Source organism: Lissotriton helveticus, chromosome 2_1, assembly GCF_964261635.1.
Source record: "Lissotriton helveticus chromosome 2_1, aLisHel1.1, whole genome shotgun sequence".
In the NCBI taxonomy this organism is placed as follows: Eukaryota; Metazoa; Chordata; class Amphibia; order Caudata; family Salamandridae; genus Lissotriton; species Lissotriton helveticus.
The window spans coordinates 546,253,312-546,273,021 of record NC_136059.1 but is presented as its reverse complement, the minus strand read 5'-3'; the positions used below and the strand labels follow the sequence as shown (position 1 = coordinate 546,273,021).

The 19,710-nt window shown below is 55.6% G+C and overlaps 1 protein-coding gene across 1 annotated transcript in view; it reads left to right on the top strand.

The window, feature by feature from the left end:
• The window catches only part of SCAMP1 (secretory carrier membrane protein 1), a 608,538-nt gene that overhangs the window by 51,942 nt on the left and 536,886 nt on the right, over positions 1 to 19,710 (top strand). Inside the window, exon 2 of the mRNA XM_078675215.1 lies at positions 18,724 to 18,801. Within this exon, the coding sequence (XP_078531341.1) occupies positions 18,724 to 18,801 (78 nt within the window). The remainder of the gene's footprint in view (positions 1 to 18,723; positions 18,802 to 19,710) is intronic.

The window sequence follows — 19,710 nt, the reverse complement described above, 5'->3', positions numbered from 1 at the left end:
CCCTATTTGCACGGGCCGACGCACGTTAAGGGTCACACTTTAGACCAGGTCTTTTCTACTTCTGTTCTGGTGGTGAAAGAGATTCTCCCGGTTTTGTGGTCTGATCATTGGCTGGCCAAATTTGCGATTAGTGGCGCCCTCGGGCCGTCTATCTCTGCCCCACAGCAACGGGGTAGTGCGTTCAGAGCGCTCAATAGAGTGACTCCGGAGATGCTGGCTCAGGCCGCTTTGGATCATCCTTGTCCTCTCTCCGGTGAGCTGGAGAGGGACTTGGAGTCCCTGCAAGCTTGGCTTTCTGACAGGCTTAACGACCTGGCCCCGGTGTTGCCCCCCCGCTTGACACCGAAGCGGGTTTCGGCCCCTTGGTTTACCATTGCACTGCGGGCTAAGCGGCAGCAGTGTAAGGTTGCCGAAAGGGCCTGGAGGGCACACTATGATAGCGCGGACCGGTCGGCCTATAAGGCAGTGGTCAAGGCGTACCACCGGGACATCCGCCTTGAAAAAAAGGCCTATCTTGCTGGGAGAATCGAAGCGTCCTCCAATTCCTGCAAGGAGATTTTCACCATTGTTAGAGAATTTATTTCTCCTCGGACCACTACATCTGAAGAGGTGCCCGTAGAATCCTGGGCGGCGGACCTTGCTTGTTTTTTCACAAGCAAGATAAAACTTATACAGGATTCTTTTGTTTCTGGAGCACCCGTTGGTCCGTTTACACCTGTGGTCGACAGATCTCCTCGGGCCTCGCACGGTGCTATATTGGCTGTGTTTCCATCTTTGCCTGCCTCTGCCTCCTTAGTGCTTATGGGCAATTTGAAATCTGGGTCTCCACTTGACCCCTGCCCAGCTAAGCTTCTGGGTAAGATGGCGGAAGTGATTAATCCACTGGCCAACCCTCTTCTGAATCTTTCGTTGAGTCAGGGAGCGGTGCCGCCAGTTTGGAAACAGGCAATGGTCATCCCGTTGCTTAAAAAACCGGGTCTCGACCCGAAGGCCCCAGCCAACTACAGGCCTATCTCCTTATTGCCGGCCCTCGTAAAGATATTGGAGAAACATGTTCAGTCGGTGCTCTCCAACTTTTTGGAGACCCACGAGATCTTGCACGACACCCAGTCCGGCTTCCGTTCAAACCGGAGCACCGAGACCGCGCTCCTTGAGGTTTCTGAAACCATCAAAGGGGTGCTGGATACCGGGGGCAAAGTCATGCTGGTGTTGTTGGACTTGTCGGCGGCTTTTGACACCGTCCCTCATGATGGCCTTCTCGCAAGACTCTATGAGATTGGTCTTCGGGGGACGGTGCTCAGCTGGTTTGCTTCCTTTCTAGCCGGCCGCCGGCAAACGGTCTGGACATCGTCTGACACCGCCGTGATGCCGCCTTTGGGAGTCGGGGTCCCTCAGGGCTCTATTTTGAGCCCGACCCTCTTTAACATCTTTATGACCCCTCTGGCGGCGGTGGCGGAGTCGTTCGGTGCCCGGATTGTATCGTATGCCGACGATACCCAGCTCCTCTTCTCTTGTAAGAGAGGGGCAGACTTTGACGGGGAGAGTATCCGGGATTGCCTTGGGGCTGTGTTCGCATGGTTCCAACAGAACAGCATCAAGTGCAATTCCGACAAGTCCGAGGTACTCTTCTTCGGGTGTGACTCGGAGCCGGCCTGGCAGGCCTGGTGGCCCGTCGATATGTTTCCTCCGTCTTGCTCTTCCCCTATGGCTAAGAACTTGGGGGTCAAGATGGATAAGGGGCTGACAATGAAAGCCCAGATCCTTGGGGTGACCGGTACCTGTTTCGGTCTTTTAAAGATGCTGCGGAGGTTCTTGCCTCTTTTGTCGGAGGAACACAGGAAGGTGACTGTGCAGGCTCTGATAGGCTCCAGGTTGGATTATGCCAACATTCTGTACCTGGGCCTTCCAGAGTACTTGCTGCAGCGGCTTCAAGTCGCGCAGAATGCGGCGGCCAGGGCCATTTATGGTCTTAATAGACGTGCCGGTGCTGCGGGTCTATTGCGGACGCTGCATTGGTTGCCCATCCGCAAACGGATCGCCTTTAAGGCTATGACTTTGGCCTATAAGGCTCTCCATTCGGTGGGAGCAAGGTACCTCCAAAAGAGACTGGCCTTTTACCATCCGGCCCGCTCTTTGAGGTCTGAATCCTTGCTCTTGGCGGTTGTGCCACGAGTGAAGAGAGCGCGCCTGGGTGGCCGTTCCTTCGGCTTTTTGGCCCCACAGATGTGGAACTCGCTTCCGCTTCCGCTCAGGGGGGCTTCGAGTCTTCTTGACTTCAGGAGAGGTCTTAAAACCTGGTTGTTCACCCAGTAGGTATTTTTAGTAGCCCTTGCTTTTATCTGTCAGTTTTGTATACTCTTTTACTGTGTTATGTTATTGCGAAGCAGCCCCTCTTTACCTAAAGCGCCGGGACACTCTTTTTGAGTAACCGTTGCGCTATATAAAAGAATAAATAACATAACATAACATAACAGTTAAAGTATATAGTAGTGATCTGGCTGGGCGGATCCAGGAAATCCAAAAATATGACACTGTTTATAATCTGTGCATATAGATATTCCGTTTTTGAAAGGAATTTTTTTTTTGTATTTGTGGGCTGTCGGTTGTTCTGGTTGTACTTGATGTGTCGAGGACATTTCGATCCATACTTACCAGCAGTCTATGGTCATTAAACTAAGGAATTAATGAAGAGTCTAAGTAAAACAACGTTTTTGGGCAGAAAAACTGTTTAGGATAATTGCTACCAAGAAAGTGTATAGTGGGACGTGCACTGCCATTGGGCGGGTAAAGAGGGTGCATTCACAACAGCTTTCGTGGTTTTACAAATTAAGATTTACGAGTACGTGTTTTGCTTTGCAGACCTATCAGGGAAACATTCTTATTCTAATGTGGTCAGTAATGGATGTTCACTTGTGATTACCTTGAAGCAAAAATGCAGAAATAGGAATGTTCCCCTTTCAGTAGCAAAGGGGATAATTGTATAGGTTTCCTCTGTGCTAGGGATCGGTGTGGTGAATATATGGGTGCTCGAAGGGCCAGCAGAAGTCAAGAAAACTAATGCAAAAGCCATCTTTGACAGGATGTGTGCCGTAAGCACAGGCTTATTGGACACATTGGATTAAAGAAAAAAACAGTAATTGATGTGCACACACTATCCAGCAACCCAGTACATTAGATAATATGTGTGTTATGCTGCAGTGAAGGGAGGCATATCAGTGCTTACTTTTCAGCCAGTTGAATGGGTGTGCTTGGCCCCAGCGATAGGGGCAAATGTTGATAATCCTGGGCCCAGTGACAGATGTGCACTATCATGGGCTTGATTGAAGGATCACGTTTTTCTAGTATCTTGAGTACTTTGAAATAAACACGATGTGCTTCCTTGTACTGTCCTAATGTTTCACCCCTCTCCCAGGCGCATCCATGTTTCTATAATCTGGTTTCAACTGATCCACACACTATAATATACCATTCTATGAGCAGAATGTTATTTTGAAGTTGTAAATGTTATCTGTAAACCCTCCATTACCCTCCAGGAAGCAGTGAAGTTGACTTAAGCCCTTGCTCCTGGCATCCGTATTAGAAACACACTCGAGAAACCTGCTCCGCTAAAACAGATGTGTGTGCATGCTTAAGTCCTGTTAAAGATACAGACACAAATGTTTTCCCTCAGTGCTAGGAAATATGTTTGTGTGCTGTCGGTGCCATTGAAGAAGGCACATTAGGGTAGCTAGAGTTACTACTCCCCCAGTGGTGTTGGTCCTTTTGATATACATATACCACCACAAGAGGAATTTGGTGGCAAAACACGGGCTGGCTTTAGAGTGGGAACTTCTGAGTTTCTTGGAAATGAGACTTAGCCATATTTCGAATCGAAAAATGGTTTGATGACTCCACATTGTACTGTGAGAGGCTTACAAAGCTTTGATCAGAGGTACGGTCTGATCTTTTCTTGCCGCCAAAGAGTGTAATAGAGAAGCAGAGATTCTGGAGCTTGAGATGGCAACTTTCAACCTGAAAAGCGATTGGGCTTGGGTGCGGGATATTACACACAATTCCATACTTCACTTGCCCCTTCACTGACGGAAACAGACCTCTTGGTCCTGTTGGAGGAGCTGTGTGTGTAATCCTGATCTCAAGAATACCATGACTCCTTGAAGGCAGAGTTAGCAGTGGAGAAGTTCAGAGATGCTCTTGCTGTGATACTGAACTTAGTACTACCGGGCCAAGCAACCTCCCAGCTATTTTTTAAATTTTTTTTTCTCACCAAGTCTCTCTCCTACTGCCACACCTATTGCATTAAAGCAATTAGGCGCTGCCGGGTAGCTCACTACCTTATGACCTCAGATGAGGATTAATTTCAGTCATCCTGATGACCTATGTGCATTCCTTTAATCAATGTAGAGGTCACAATTCTGGCTAAGGCTTTGCAACTAGGCTTGCAAGGGTGGTACATCTTCTAGTTCACCCAGACTCAAATGGCTTAATGCCAGGCAGGATTACACCTGGTATCCTGGTATCCTGAGAAGGCTCTGGCGTGAGCACACAAGCTCATATGCGCATGTGCCTTGGTGCTTGTGGATTTTGAAAAAGTGTTTATTTCCATTAGATGGGGCTTTCTTTAGCGTGTATTGGCTAAAATGAGCTTTGGGCCATATTTTCTCAAGCTTGTCCAACTCCTCTACCTTGAACTAGGGTGCAGTTTTTCGTCAGTTCTCGCTTATCTGACCTATCTCAATTGGCAGAGGTTCTCAGTAAGGATGCCTGTTGTTGCAGTTATTGCTTGCACTCACGATAGAGCCATTAGCACGCCGAATCGTTATAGCATCTTTGGATCAAAAGAGAGGGCTTGGTCTAGCAGTTTTTGTGGAATCGGGGCATTAAAGATAGTGTGTGCCTACACGCGGATGACATGTTATTCCTTCGCTATCCACGTTGGACGAGTAACAGACTGATGACAGTTCTAGACCTGTATTGTGATGCCCCTGGCTTTAAAGTTGATAGGGAGATCTCTCATAATGCCAATTAACTGGGAGTTATGGAACTGACAGCTCATGAAGCATATAGGCTTGCTTAGGTATCTAGGAATCTGTATCACATTAGACCCATTCCATTTCTTGAAATTTAATTTAGTTTGAACATTTAGATGCAATTTAAAATTTTACATAAATATTATTGTATTCCGATGAGGTTTAATAAATGGGTAAAAGATGTACTGTATACTGTCCCAAATACAAGATGGATAGGTAAAACTTGTTTCACATGGAATGGAGATGCATGCGTATCACAAAATACTGGTACACGGTGAAGTCCACGCTTGCACAAGTCATTGTTTGTCCTCTTGAATTTGCGCTTAAATTTGTGATATTGGGTAGGTTGGGAGGGTAACTCCAGGCATACACATAAGCTGGTGGGGACGTGATACTTAATTTAAACAAGCATTTACAATGCAATGGTTTCGCCTTTGGAAAAGTTAGACCTATTGGCATTGTAAATGACAAAATTTGTATTTATGTGTTGGTTTTGAAAACAGATAAATAAATGGCATTGTCATTTACATTGCTATTGGCTTAATCTCTGCAGTCACTCTGCACTCCCTAGCACTCCCTAGCCACTCTGAACTCCCTAACTCTCCCTAGTCACTCTGCACTCCCTAGCCCTCCCTAGTCACTCTGCACTCCCTAGCCCTCCCTAGTCACTCTGCACTCCCTAGCCCTCCCTAGTCACTCTGCACTCCCTAGCCCTCCCTACTCACTCTGCACTCCCTAGCCCTCCCTAGTCACTCTGCACTCCCTAGCACTCTGCACTCCCTAGCACTCTGCACTCCCTAGCACTCTGCACTCCCTAGCACTCTGCAGTCACTCTGCAGTCACTCTGCAGTCACTCTGCAGTCACTCTGCAGTCACTCTGCAGTCACTCTGCAGCCACTCTGCAGTCACTCTGCACTCCCTAGCACTTTGCAGTCACTCTGCAGTCACTCTGCACTCCCTAGCACTCTGCAGTCACTCTGCACTCCCTAGCACTCTGCAGTCACTCTGCACTCCCTAGCACTCTGCAGTCACTCTGCACTCCCTAGCACTCTGCAGTCACTCTGCACTCCCTAGCACTCTGCAGTCACTCTGCAGTCACTCTGCACTCCCTAGCACTCTGCAGTCACTCTGCAGTCACTCTGCACTCCCTAGCACTGTGCAGTCACTCTGCACTCCCTAGCACTCTGCACTCCCTAGCACTCTGCAGTCACTCTGCACTCCCTAGCACTCTGCAGTCACTCTGCACTCCCTAGCACTCTGCACTCCCTAGCACTCTGCACTCCCTAGCACTCTGCACTCCCTAGCACTCTGCACTCCCTAGCACTCTGCACTCCCTAGCACTCTGCACTCCCTAGCACTCTGCACTCCCTAGCACTCTGCAGTCACTCTGCACTCCCTAGCACTCTGCAGTCACTCTGCACTCCCTAGCACTCTGCACTCCCTAGCACTCTGCACTCCCTAGCACTCTGCACTCCCTAGCCCTCTGCACTCCCTAGCACTCTGCAGTCACTCTGCACTCCCTAGCACTCTGCACTCCCTAGCACTCTGCACTCCCTAGCACTCTGCACTCCCTAGCACTCTGCACTCCCTAGCACTCTGCACTCCCTAGCACTCTGCACTCCCTAGCACTCTGCACTCCCTAGCCCTCTGCACTCCCTAGCCCTCTGCACTCCCTAGCCCTCTGCACTCCCTAGCCCTCTGCACTCCCTAGCCCTCTGCACTCCCTAGCCCTCTGCACTCCCTAGCCCTCTGCACTCCCTAGCCCTCTGCACTCCCTAGCCCTCTGCACTCCCTAGCCCTCTGCACTCCCTAGCCCTCTGCACTCCCTAGCACTCTGCACTCCCTAGCACTCTGCACTCCCTAGCACTCTGCACTCCCTAGCACTCTGCACTCCCTAGCACTCTGCACTCCCTAGCACTCTGCACTCCCTAGCACTCTGCACTCCCTAGCACTCTGCACTCCCTAGCACTCTGCACTCCCTAGCACTCTGCACTCCCTAGCACTCTGCACTCCCTAGCACTCTGCACTCCCTAGCACTCTGCACTCCCTAGCACTCTGCACTCCCTAGCACTCTGCACTCCCTAGCACTCTGCAGTCACTCTGCACTCCCTAGCACTCTGCAGTCACTCTGCACTCCCTAGCACTCTGCAGTCACTCTGCACTCCCTAGCACTCTGCAGTCACTCTGCACTCCCTAGCACTCTGCACTCCCTAGCACTCTGCACTCCCTAGCACTCTGCACTCCCTAGCACTCTGCACTCCCTAGCACTCTGCACTCCCTAGCACTCTGCAGTCACTCTGCACTCCCTAGCACTCTGCACTCCCTAGCACTCTGCACTCCCTAGCACTCTGCACTCCCTAGCACTCTGCACTCCCTAGCACTCTGCAGTCACTCTGCACTCCCTAGCACTCTGCAGTCACTCTGCACTCCCTAGCACTCTGCACTCCCTAGCACTCTGCACTCCCTAGCACTCTGCAGTCACTCTGCACTCCCTGGCGCCCTGCACTCCCTGGCGCCCTGCACTCCCTGGCGCCCTGCACTCCCTGGCGCCCTGCACTCCCTGGCGCCCTGCACTCCCTGGCGCCCTGCACTCCCTGGCGCCCTGCACTCCCTGGCGCCCTGCACTCCCTGGCGCCCTGCACTCCCTGGCGCCCTGCACTCCCTGGCGCCCTGCACTCCCTGGCGCCCTGCACTCCCTGGCGCCCTGCACTCCCTGGCGCCCTGCACTCCCTGGCGCCCTGCACTCCCTGGCGCCCTGCACTCCCTGGCGCCCTGCACTCCCTGGCGCCCTGCACTCCCTGGCGCCCTGCACTCCCTGGCGCCCTGCACTCCCTGGCACTCTGCACTCCCTTGTACTCCCTAGCACTCTGCACTCCCTAGCGCCCTGCACTCCCTGGCGCCCTGCACTCCCTGGCGCCCTGCACTCCCTGGCGCCCTGCACTCCCTGGCGCTCTGCACTCCCTGGCGCTCTGCACTCCCTGGCGCTCTGCACTCCCTGGTACTCTGCACTCCCTTGCACTCCCTGGCACTCTGCACTCCCTGGCACTCTGCACTCCCTGGCACTCTGCACTCCCTGGCACTCTGCACTCCCTGGCACTCTGCACTCCCTGGCACTCTGCACTCCCTGGCACTCTGCACTCCCTGGCACTCTGCACTCCCTAGCACTCTGCACTCCCTAGCACTCTGCACTCCCTAGCACTCTGCACTCCCTAGCACTCTGCACTCCCTAGCACTCTGCACTCCCTAGCACTCTGCACTCCCTAGCACTCTGCACTCCCTAGCACTCTGCACTCCCTAGCACTCTGCACTCCCTAGCACTCTGCACTCCCTAGCACTCTGCACTCCCTAGCACTCTGCACTCCCTAGCACTCTGCACTCCCTAGCACTCTGCACTCCCTAGCACTCTGCACTCCCTAGCACTCTGCACTCCCTAGCACTCTGCACTCCCTAGCACTCTGCACTCCCTAGCACTCTGCACTCCCTAGCACTCTGCACTCCCTAGCACTCTGCACTCCCTAGCACTCTGCACTCCCTAGCACACTGCACTCCCTAGCACTCTGCACTCTGCACTCCCTAGCACTCTGCACTCTGCACTCCCTAGCACTCTGCACTCTGCACTCCCTAGCACTCTGCACTCTGCACTCCCTAGCACTCTGCACTCTGCACTCCCTAGCACTCTGCACTCTGCACTCCCTAGCACTCTGCACTCTGCACTCCCTAGCACTCTGCACTCTGCACTCCCTAGCACTCTGCACTCCCTAGCACTCTGCACTCTGCACTCCCTAGCACTCTGCACTCTCTGGCACTCTGCACTCCCTGGCACTCTGCACTCCCTGGCACTCTGCACTCCCTGGCACTCTGCACTCCCTGGCACTCTGCACTCCCTGGCACTCTGCACTCCCTGGCACTCTGCACTCCCTGGCACTCTGCACTCCCTGGCACTCTGCACTCCCTGGCACTCTGCACTCCCTGGCACTCTGCACTCCCTGGCACTCTGCACTCCCTAGCACTCTGCACTCTGCACTCCCTGGCACTCTGCACTCTGCACTCCCTGGCACTCTGCACTCTGCACTCCCTGGCACTCTGCACTCCCTTGCACTCTGCACTCCCTTGCACTCTGCACTCCCTGGCACTCTGCACTCCCTGGCACTCTGCACTCCCTGGCACTCTGCACTCCCTGGCACTCTGCACTCCCTGGCACTCTGCACTCCCTGGCACTCTGCACTCCCTGGCACTCTGCACTCCCTGGCACTCTGCACTCCCTGGCACTCTGCACTCTTCACTCCCTGGCACTCTGCACTCTGCACTCCCTGGCACTCTGCACTCTTCACTCCCTGGCACTCTGCACTCTGCACTCCCTGGCACTCTGCACTCCCTGGCCCTCTGGCCCTCTGCACTCCCTGGCCCTCTGGCCCTCTGCACTCCCTGGCCCTCTGGCCCTCTGCACTCCCTGGCCCTCTGGCCCTCTGCACTCCCTGGCCCTCTGGCCCTCTGCACTCCCTGGCCCTCTGGCCCTCTGCACTCCCTGGCCCTCTGGCCCTCTGCACTCCCTGGCCCTCTGGCCCTCTGCACTCCCTGGCCCTCTGGCCCTCTGCACTCCCTGGCCCTCTGGCCCTCTGCACTCCCTGGCCCTCTGCACTCCCTGGCCCTCTGGCCCTCTGCACTCCCTGGCCCTCTGGCCCTCTGCACTCCCTGGCCCTCTGGCCCTCTGCACTCCCTGGCCCTCTGGCCCTCTGCACTCCCTGACCCTCTGCACTCCCTGGCCCTCTGCACTCCCTGGCCCTCTGCACTCCCTGGCCCTCTGCACTCCCTGGCCCTCTGCACTCCCTGGCCCTCTGCACTCCCTGGCCCTCTGCACTCCCTGGCCCTCTGCACTCCCTGGCCCTCTGCACTCCCTGGCCCTCTGCACTCCCTGGCCCTCTGCACTCCCTGGCCCTCTGCACTCCCTGGCCCTCTGCACTCCCTGGCCCTCTGCACTCCCTTGCACTCTGCACTCCCTTGCACTCTGCACTCCCTTGCACTCTGCACTCCCTTGCACTCTGCACTCCCTTGCACTCTGCACTCCCTTGCACTCCCTTGCACTCTGCACTCCCTTGCACTCTGCACTCCCTTGCACTCTGCACTCCCTTGCACTCTGCACTCCCTGGCACTCTGCACTCCCTGGCACTCTGCACTCCCTGGCACTCTGCACTCCCTGGCACTCTGCACTCCCTGGCACTCTGCACTCCCTGGCACTCTGCACTCCCTGGCACTCTGCACTCCCTGGCACTCTGCACTCCCTGGCACTCTGCACTCCCTGGCACTCTGCACTCCCTGGCACTCTGCACTCCCTGGCACTCTGCACTCCCTGGCACTCTGCACTCCCTGGCACTCTGCACTCCCTGGCACTCTGCACTCCCTGGCACTCTGCACTCCCTGGCACTCTGCACTCTGCACTCCCTGGCACTCTGCACTCTGCACTCCCTGGCACTCTGCACTCTGCACTCCCTGGCACTCTGCACTCTTCACTCCCTAGCACTCTGCACTCCCTGGCACTCTGCACTCCCTGGCACTCTGCACTCTGCACTCCCTGGCACTCTGCACTCCCTGGCACTCTGCACTCTGCACTCCCTGGCACTCTGCACTCTTCACTCCCTGGCACTCTGCACTCTTCACTCCCTGGCACTCTGCACTCTTCACTCCCTGGCACTCTGCACTCTTCACTCCCTGGCACTCTGCACTCCCTGGCACTCTGCACTCCCTGGCCCTCTGGCCCTCTGCACTCCCTGGCACTCTGCACTCCCTGGCCCTCTGCACTCCCTGGCCCTCTGCACTCCCTGGCCCTCTGGCCCTCTGCACTCCCTGGCCCTCTGGCCCTCTGCACTCCCTGGCCCTCTGGCCCTCTGCACTCCCTGGCCCTCTGGCCCTCTGCACTCCCTGGCCCTCTGGCCCTCTGCACTCCCTGGCCCTCTGGCCCTCTGCACTCCCTGGCCCTCTGGCCCTCTGCACTCCCTGGCCCTCTGGCCCTCTGCACTCCCTGGCCCTCTGCACTCCCTGGCCCTCTGCACTCCCTGGCCCTCTGCACTCCCTGGCCCTCTGCACTCCCTGGCCCTCTGCACTCCCTGGCCCTCTGCACTCCCTGGCCCTCTGCACTCCCTGGCCCTCTGCACTCCCTGGCCCTCTGCACTCCCTGGCCCTCTGCACTCCCTTGCACTCTGCACTCCCTTGCACTCTGCACTCCCTTGCACTCTGCACTCCCTTGCACTCTGCACTCTGCACTCCCTTGCACTCCCTTGCACTCTGCACTCACTTGCACTCTGCACTCCCTTGCACTCTGCACTCCCTTGCACTCTGCACTCCCTGGCACTCTGCACTCCCTGGCACTCTGCACTCCCTGGCACTCTGCACTCCCTGGCACTCTGCACTCCCTGGCACTCTGCACTCCCTGGCACTCTGCACTCCCTGGCACTCCCTGGCACTCTGCACTCCCTGGCACTCTGCCCTCTGCACTCCCTGGCACTCTGCCCTCTGCACTCCCTGGCACTCTGCACTCTGCACTCCCTGGCACTCTGCACTCTGCACTCCCTGGCACTCTGCACTCTGCACTCCCTGGCACTCTGCACTCTTCACTCCCTAGCACTCTGCACTCTGCACTCCCTGGCACTCTGCACTCCCTGGCCCTCTGGCCCTCTGCACTCCCTGGCCCTCTGGCCCTCTGCACTCCCTGGCCCTCTGGCCCTCTGCACTCCCTGGCACTCTGCACTCTGCACTCCCTGGCACTCTGCACTCTGCACTCCCTGGCACTCTGCACTCTGCACTCCCTGGCACTCTGCACTCCCTGGCACTCTGCACTCCCTGGCACTCTGCACTCTGCACTCCCTGGCACTCTGCACTCTGCACTCCCTGGCACTCTGCACTCTGCACTCCCTGGCACTCTGCACTCTTCACTCCCTGGCACTCTGCACTCTGCACTCCCTGGCACTCTGCACTCCCTGGCACTCTGCACTCCCTGGCCCTCTGGCCCTCTGCACTCCCTGGCACTCTGCACTCCCTGGCCCTCTGCACTCCCTGGCCCTCTGGCCCTCTGCACTCCCTGGCCCTCTGGCCCTCTGCACTCCCTGGCCCTCTGGCCCTCTGCACTCCCTGGCCCTCTGGCCCTCTGCACTCCCTGGCCCTCTGGCCCTCTGCACTCCCTGGCCCTCTGGCCCTCTGCACTCCCTGGCCCTCTGCACTCCCTGGCCCTCTGCACTCCCTGGCCCTTTGCACTCCCTGGCCCTCTGCACTCCCTGGCCCTCTGCACTCCCTGGCCCTCTGCACTCCCTGGCCCTCTGCACTCCCTGGCCCTCTGCACTCCCTGGCCCTCTGCACTCCCTGGCCCTCTGCACTCCCTGGCCCTCTGCACTCCCTGGCCCTCTGCACTCCCTGGCCCTCTGCACTCCCTGGCCCTCTGCACTCCCTGGCACTCTGCACTCCCTTGCACTCTGCACTCCCTTGCACTCTGCACTCCCTTGCACTCTGCACTCCCTTGCACTCTGCACTCCCTTGCACTCTGCACTCCCTTGCACTCTGCACTCCCTTGCACTCTGCACTCCCTTGCACTCTGCACTCCCTTGCACTCTGCACTCCCTGGCACTCTGCACTCCCTTGCACTCTGCACTCCCTGGCACTCTGCACTCCCTGGCACTCTGCACTCCCTGGCACTCTGCACTCCCTGGCACTCTGCACTCCCTGGCACTCTGCACTCCCTGGCACTCTGCACTCCCTGGCACTCTGCACTCCCTGGCACTCTGCCCTCTGCACTCCCTGGCACTCTGCACTCTGCACTCCCTGGCACTCTGCACTCTGCACTCCCTGGCACTCTGCACTCTTCACTCCCTGGCACTCTGCACTCTGCACTCCCTGGCACTCTGCACTCCCTGGCCCTCTGGCCCTCTGCACTCCCTGGCCCTCTGCACTCCCTGGCCCTCTGCACTCCCTGGCCCTCTGCACTCCCTGGCCCTCTGCACTCCCTGGCCCTCTGCACTCCCTGGCCCTCTGCACTCCCTGGCCCTCTGCACTCCCTGGCCCTCTGCACTCCCTGGCCCTCTGCACTCCCTGGCCCTCTGCACTCCCTGGCACTCTGCACTCTGCACTCCCTGGCACTCTGCACTCTGCACTCCCTGGCACTCTGCACTCTGCACTCCCTGGCACTCTGCACTCTGCACTCCCTAGCACTCTGCACTCTGCACTCCCTGGCACTCTGCACTCTCTGGCCCTCTGGCCCTCTGCACTCCCTGGCCCTCTGCACTCCCTGGCCCTCTGCACTCCCTGGCCCTCTGCACTCCCTGGCCCTCTGCACTCCCTGGCCCTCTGCACTCCCTGGCCCTCTGCACTCCCTGGCCCTCTGCACTCCTTGGCCCTCTGCACTCCCTGGCCCTCTGCACTCCCTGGCCCTCTGGCCCTCTGCACTCCCTGGCCCTCTGGCCCTCTGCACTCCCTGGCCCTCTGCACTCCCTGGCCCTCTGCACTCCCTGGCCCTCTGCACTCCCTGGCCCTCTGCACTCTCTGGCCCTCTGCACTCCCTGGCCCTCTGCACTCTGCACTCCCTGGCACTCTGCACTCCCTGGCCCTCTGGCCCTCTGCACTCCCTGGCCCTCTGCACTCCCTGGCCCTCTGCACTCCCTGGCCCTCTGCACTCCCTGGCCCTCTGCACTCCCTGGCCCTCTGCACTCTCTGGCCCTCTGCACTCCCTGGCACTCTGCACTCTGCACTCCCTGGCACTCTGCACTCCCTGGCCCTCTGGCCCTCTGCACTCCCTGGCCCTCTGCACTCCCTGGCCCTCTGCACTCCCTGGCCCTCTGCACTCCCTGGCCCTCTGCACTCCCTGGCCCTCTGCACTCCCTGGCCCTCTGCACTCCCTGGCCCTCTGCACTCCCTGGCCCTCTGCACTCCCTGGCCCTCTGCACTCCCTGGCCCTCTGCACTCCCTGGCACTCTGCACTCTGCACTCCCTGGCACTCTGCACTCTGCACTCCCTGGCACTCTGCACTCTGCACTCCCTGGCACTCTGCACTCTGCACTCCCTAGCACTCTGCACTCTGCACTCCCTGGCACTCTGCACTCTCTGGCCCTCTGGCCCTCTGCACTCCCTGGCCCTCTGCACTCCCTGGCCCTCTGCACTCCCTGGCCCTCTGCACTCCCTGGCCCTCTGCACTCCCTGGCCCTCTGCACTCCCTGGCCCTCTGCACTCCCTGGCCCTCTGCACTCCTTGGCCCTCTGCACTCCCTGGCCCTCTGCACTCCCTGGCCCTCTGGCCCTCTGCACTCCCTGGCCCTCTGGCCCTCTGCACTCCCTGGCCCTCTGCACTCCCTGGCCCTCTGCACTCCCTGGCCCTCTGCACTCCCTGGCCCTCTGCACTCTCTGGCCCTCTGCACTCCCTGGCCCTCTGCACTCCCTGGCCCTCTGCACTCCCTGGCCCTCTGCACTCCCTGGCCCTCTGCACTCCCTGGCCCTCTGCACTCCCTGGCCCTCTGCACTCCCTGGCCCTCTGCACTCCCTGGCCCTCTGCACTCCCTGGCCCTCTGCACTCCCTGGCCCTCTGCACTCCCTGGCCCTCTGCACTCCCTGGCCCTCTGCACTCCCTGGCACTCTGCACTCCCTAGCACTCTGCACTCTGCACTCCCTGGCACTCTGCACTCCCTGGCACTCTGCACTCCCTAGCACTCTGCACTCTGCACTCCCTGGCACTCTGCACTCCCTGGCCCTCTGCACTCCCTGGCCCTCTGCACTCCCTGGCCCTCTGCACTCCCTGGCCCTCTGCACTCCCTGGCCCTCTGCACTCCCTGGCCCTCTGCACTCCCTGGCCCTCTGCACTCCCTGGCCCTCTGCACTCCCTGGCCCTCTGCACTCCCTGGCCCTCTGCACTCCCTTGCACTCTGCACTCCCTTGCACTCTGCACTCCCTTGCACTCTGCACTCCCTTGCACTCTGCACTCCCTTGCACTCTGCACTCCCTTGCACTCTGCACTCCCTTGCACTCTGCACTCCCTTGCACTCTGCACTCCCTTGCACTCCCTTGCACTCTGCACTCCCTTGCACTCTGCACTCCCTTGCACTCTGCACTCCCTTGCACTCTGCACTCCCTTGCACTCTGCACTCCCTTGCACTCTGCACTCCCTTGCACTCTGCACTCCCTTGCACCCTGCACTCCCTTGCACCCTGCACTCCCTTGCACCCTGCACTCCCTTGCACCCTGCACTCCCTTGCACCCTGCACTCCCTTGCACCCTGCACTCCCTTGCACCCTGCACTCCCTTGCACCCTGCACTCCCTTGCACCCTGCACTCCCTTGCACCCTGCACTCCCTTGCACCCTGCACTCCCTTGCACCCTGCACTCCCTTGCACCCTGCACTCCCTTGCACCCTGCACTCCCTTGCACCCTGCACTCCCTTGCACCCTGCACTCCCTTGCACCCTGCACTCCCTTGCACCCTGCACTCCCTTGCACCCTGCACTCCCTTGCACCCTGCACTCCCTTGCACCCTGCACTCCCTTGCACCCTGCACTCCCTTGCACCCTGCACTCCCTTGCACCCTGCACTCCCTTGCACCCTGCACTCCCTTGCACCCTGCACTCCCTTGCACCCTGCACTCCCTTGCACCCTGCACTCCCTTGCACCCTGCACTCCCTTGCACCCTGCACTCCCTTGCACCCTGCACTCCCTTGCACCCTGCACTCCCTTGCACCCTGCACTCCCTTGCACCCTGCACTCCCTTGCACCCTGCACTCCCTTGCACCCTGCACTCCCTTGCACCCTGCACTCCCTTGCACCCTGCACTCCCTTGCACCCTGCACTCCCTTGCACCCTGCACTCCCTTGCACCCTGCACTCCCTTGCACCCTGCACTCCCTTGCACCCTGCACTCCCTTGCACCCTGCACTCCCTTGCACCCTGCACTCCCTTGCACCCTGCACTCCCTTGCACCCTGCACTCCCTTGCACCCTGCACTCCCTTGCACCCTGCACTCCCTTGCACCCTGCACTCCCTTGCACCCTGCACTCCCTTGCACCCTGCACTCCCTTGCACCCTGCACTCCCTTGCACCCTGCACTCCCTTGCACCCTGCACTCCCTACTCTCTACTCTGCACTCTCTACTCTCCACTCTGCACTCTCTACTCTCTACTCTGCACTCTCTACTCTCTACTCTGCACTCTCTACTCTCTACTCTGCACTCTCTACTCTCTACTCTGCACTCTCTACTCTCTACTCTGCACTCTCTACTCTCTACTCTGCACTCTCTACTCTCTACTCTCTACTCTGCACTCTCTACTCTCTACTCTGCACTCTCTACTCTCTACTCTGCACTCTCTACTCTCTACTCTGCACTCTCTACTCTCTACTCTGCTCACTCACTCTGCACTCTCTACTCTGCTCACTCACTCTGCACTCTCTACTCTGCTCACTCACTCTGCACTCTCTACTCTGCTCACTCACTCTGCACTCTCTACTCTGCTCACTCACTCTGCACTCTCTACTCTGCTCACTCACTCTGCACTCTCTACTCTGCTCACTCACTCTGCACTCTCTACTCTGCTCACTCACTCTGCACTCTCTACTCTGCTCACTCACTCTGCACTCTCTACTCTGCTCACTCACTCTGCACTCACTACTCTGCTCACTCACTTTGCACTCTGCACTGCAATTACAGACTTAGGCAGCTGTATAAATTCATCTGGTCAATCCTGAATTAAGATCCTTTATATTACCAGGCAGAAATCACTTTTCTTCGCCAAACTCCACGGAGTTAAAACACAGCTCAGCAGAATAGGCAATGCGGCTCCAGTGCCTACTCTCATGGAGGAAGTGAAGAAAAACAAACTCATTCGGAATTGTTAAAATGCCTGGAATTAGGCCATGTGATCTTTATTATATTAAGTAGTCCAACGGCCACTTACCGAATGGCTATTAAGGGGGTTTCCAGTCTGTCCATAAGGCAGAAAAATATTTAACGGAGCCTAAATCTGAAAGGAAGTTAGTTTAAAGCATACGAGAGACGACCTGAAATTTAAAGATGCTTACACCAAGCACTGTTTGCGTTCGCAATTGAGCTCAAACCCCCGCTTCAATATAGAAAAGCTAAGTCGCTGTGTGTCCGTCAGCAAAAATAAGGTGCCACAGGGATAAAAGGAAAGGAGTGATGTCGCTCAGTGTTCGGTTACACAGAGTATTCAACTGTGCTGAACAGCTTAACATGCTTAAAGAGTCAAAAACAACGTCTACGCCACCACCTACTGTCATCAAAGTCCACACAGCCTCTAGGAAATCAGTCTGGCTCTGCATTACGGGCTGTGCAGGGCAAAAAAAGCATGGCCGCTAACCCATCACATCTTTTCAAATGAAAGGTAAAATTAGAGGACTTCAGTTAGCACATTCAACCTAAAACGCCCTCCCTCATCTTCCGCGTATGTCACAGTACCCAACAGGGTTACAGGAGTGCCACAAACTAACACTATTCACAAAATCATATGTCTTTTTTCGCAGACTACGACGAGGATAAAACATAATAAAATAAGGGCATCTCTGGACAGAACAAGTCTCCAGCTGTTGGGCAAGACAGACGAGCAGACCACCCTTGATGTTTCAGGATGTAGGATCGACCCGTCCGCCCCAGCTCCACGAAAAAATGGCGGCCGCATTGCAGAGAAAAAAAAATAAACACGCCCATCGCCACATGACGTAGGCAAAAGGGAAAAATTCTACGGAACGCCCACCAATCGCCTCGCTGAATGACAGACGCCTCTCTCTTCCAATGGCTAGCCTCCATTTATGGAGCTAGCCAATGGAAGAGAGAGGCTGAACTAAAGCACACAGTGTAACTCAAAAGATTTCGACCTGCGCCAAAAAGCTGCGCGGCGCAGCTTTTCGCCAGGTCGAAACCTAAAAAGGATGTAGCTCGTCACTGGTTGATTAGCAGCACCCCACCTCCCGAATTATACTGTGCAATGGATAGATGTGCATGTTTACAAGAGTAGAAGATGTCCTCCATGGAAACCTCCGAATATCTGGGGACCATGGCTAGAGCACTTTTATCTGTAATATACATAGCGACGACACATGGTGTTCAAAAGGAATGGGAAGCATACTATATTTATGTTGTATAGAAATATTGATATGTAATATCATACTGGCCCATGCTCTAGGTGTTAAAGTGGGGTCATTTCGCATGAAAAGTCAATAAAGTGGTTATGAAACAAATGTCATGCACATTTACATTAATTAGAATTCCCAAACTGCCAAAACCTCTGTGATAAAGGATATCTGTGTATGGCATTATTTTTATTGTAATACTTGACTTGGGTAGCAGTTTCTGCCTGGATATCTACACTGGTCTTAGGCTGTAATTAGTAGCTTTTTGATCCCACGTACATTTTTCTTTTTTTACTTACTGAAATTGCAGAAATGTTGTTCTTTTATGAGCTGAATATTGAGAGTTTAATTTTTTGAGGGGTGAAAATAATGTGTATTGTGACTCTTGAAGTGTGGAAGCCAAAACAGTACAAAAATGGAGGAACCTGCTGTAATCTTGTTCACAACGTCAAAAAAATCTTTCAGAAACATACTTGTAGACTTTATACAGTACATGCAATGCATCCTTGTGTGACATCTATTGAAATAAAGTTGCTGCATTATTTCTGGTAATACATTTGTTAACACCAATTGTGTATTTTTCTTTTGTTTTTAGGATCCATCAGTCACACAGGTTACGAGAAATGTTCCTACTGGACTGGAAGAATACAATCCTTTTATAGATTCAAGACCAGTAAGCATATTTTATGTGTTCAATCTTAGATTTTTAAGAGCTAGTCAAACATAAAATTGGGTGTATATTAACACACATTTAAATCTCAAGGTGTTCAATTATTTACCATAGACTATATATATTTCCTTAAGTTAGTGATGCCAAAATAGTCCACAGTGGCTTGCAGCTTGATAAATGGGCACGTCTTGCAGGGTCATGAGAGAGCCAACAGGCAACCTGATCCAGATACTTAAGACTAAGGGTCACAATATGAGAGTATTTTAATGCTATTAATCTTGCCTTCTCCAATCTCCCTCACCTACCCTGCAGAAATACAGAGCATGCTGCACATATTCAAGAAGTACAAAAGGGGGTGGTGATGGACGGAGCATCTGAACCAATCAAACACTCACACCCAGTCAAAAGATCTGGGTTTAATCCATCACCGTTCTTTAGCCCACTCTGCCACCCCAGTTCAGACATGGTGTAACAACTGTGTTCTCAGACCAAGCAGGCTACCAACCGTAGCTAACCCAGTCGTCACGTAACCACACTCTTCTCAGGCCACTATTTACAAGATATCTAGAAGACTCACCTGAGAAGGTGAAAAGAAGCTATTTACAAGCCTGTACAATCAAAGATACCGCTAACATCTAATGGATTCCATGTCTTATCCTATAATTGCCTCATCTCATATTCTTTAACGTCACCCGACGATTCTTTAACGTCACCCGACGATTCTTTAACGTCACCCGACGATTCTTTAACGTCACCCGACGATTCTTTAACGTCACCCGACGATTCTTTAACGTCACCCGACGATTCTTTTTTTTTTTTTTTTTTTGAAAACCTTTATTCAGCTTATGAACAGTACACAGCGTCTGCCTACAACCACTACGGGCCGGCCGCTATGACATACAGAAACAGTAC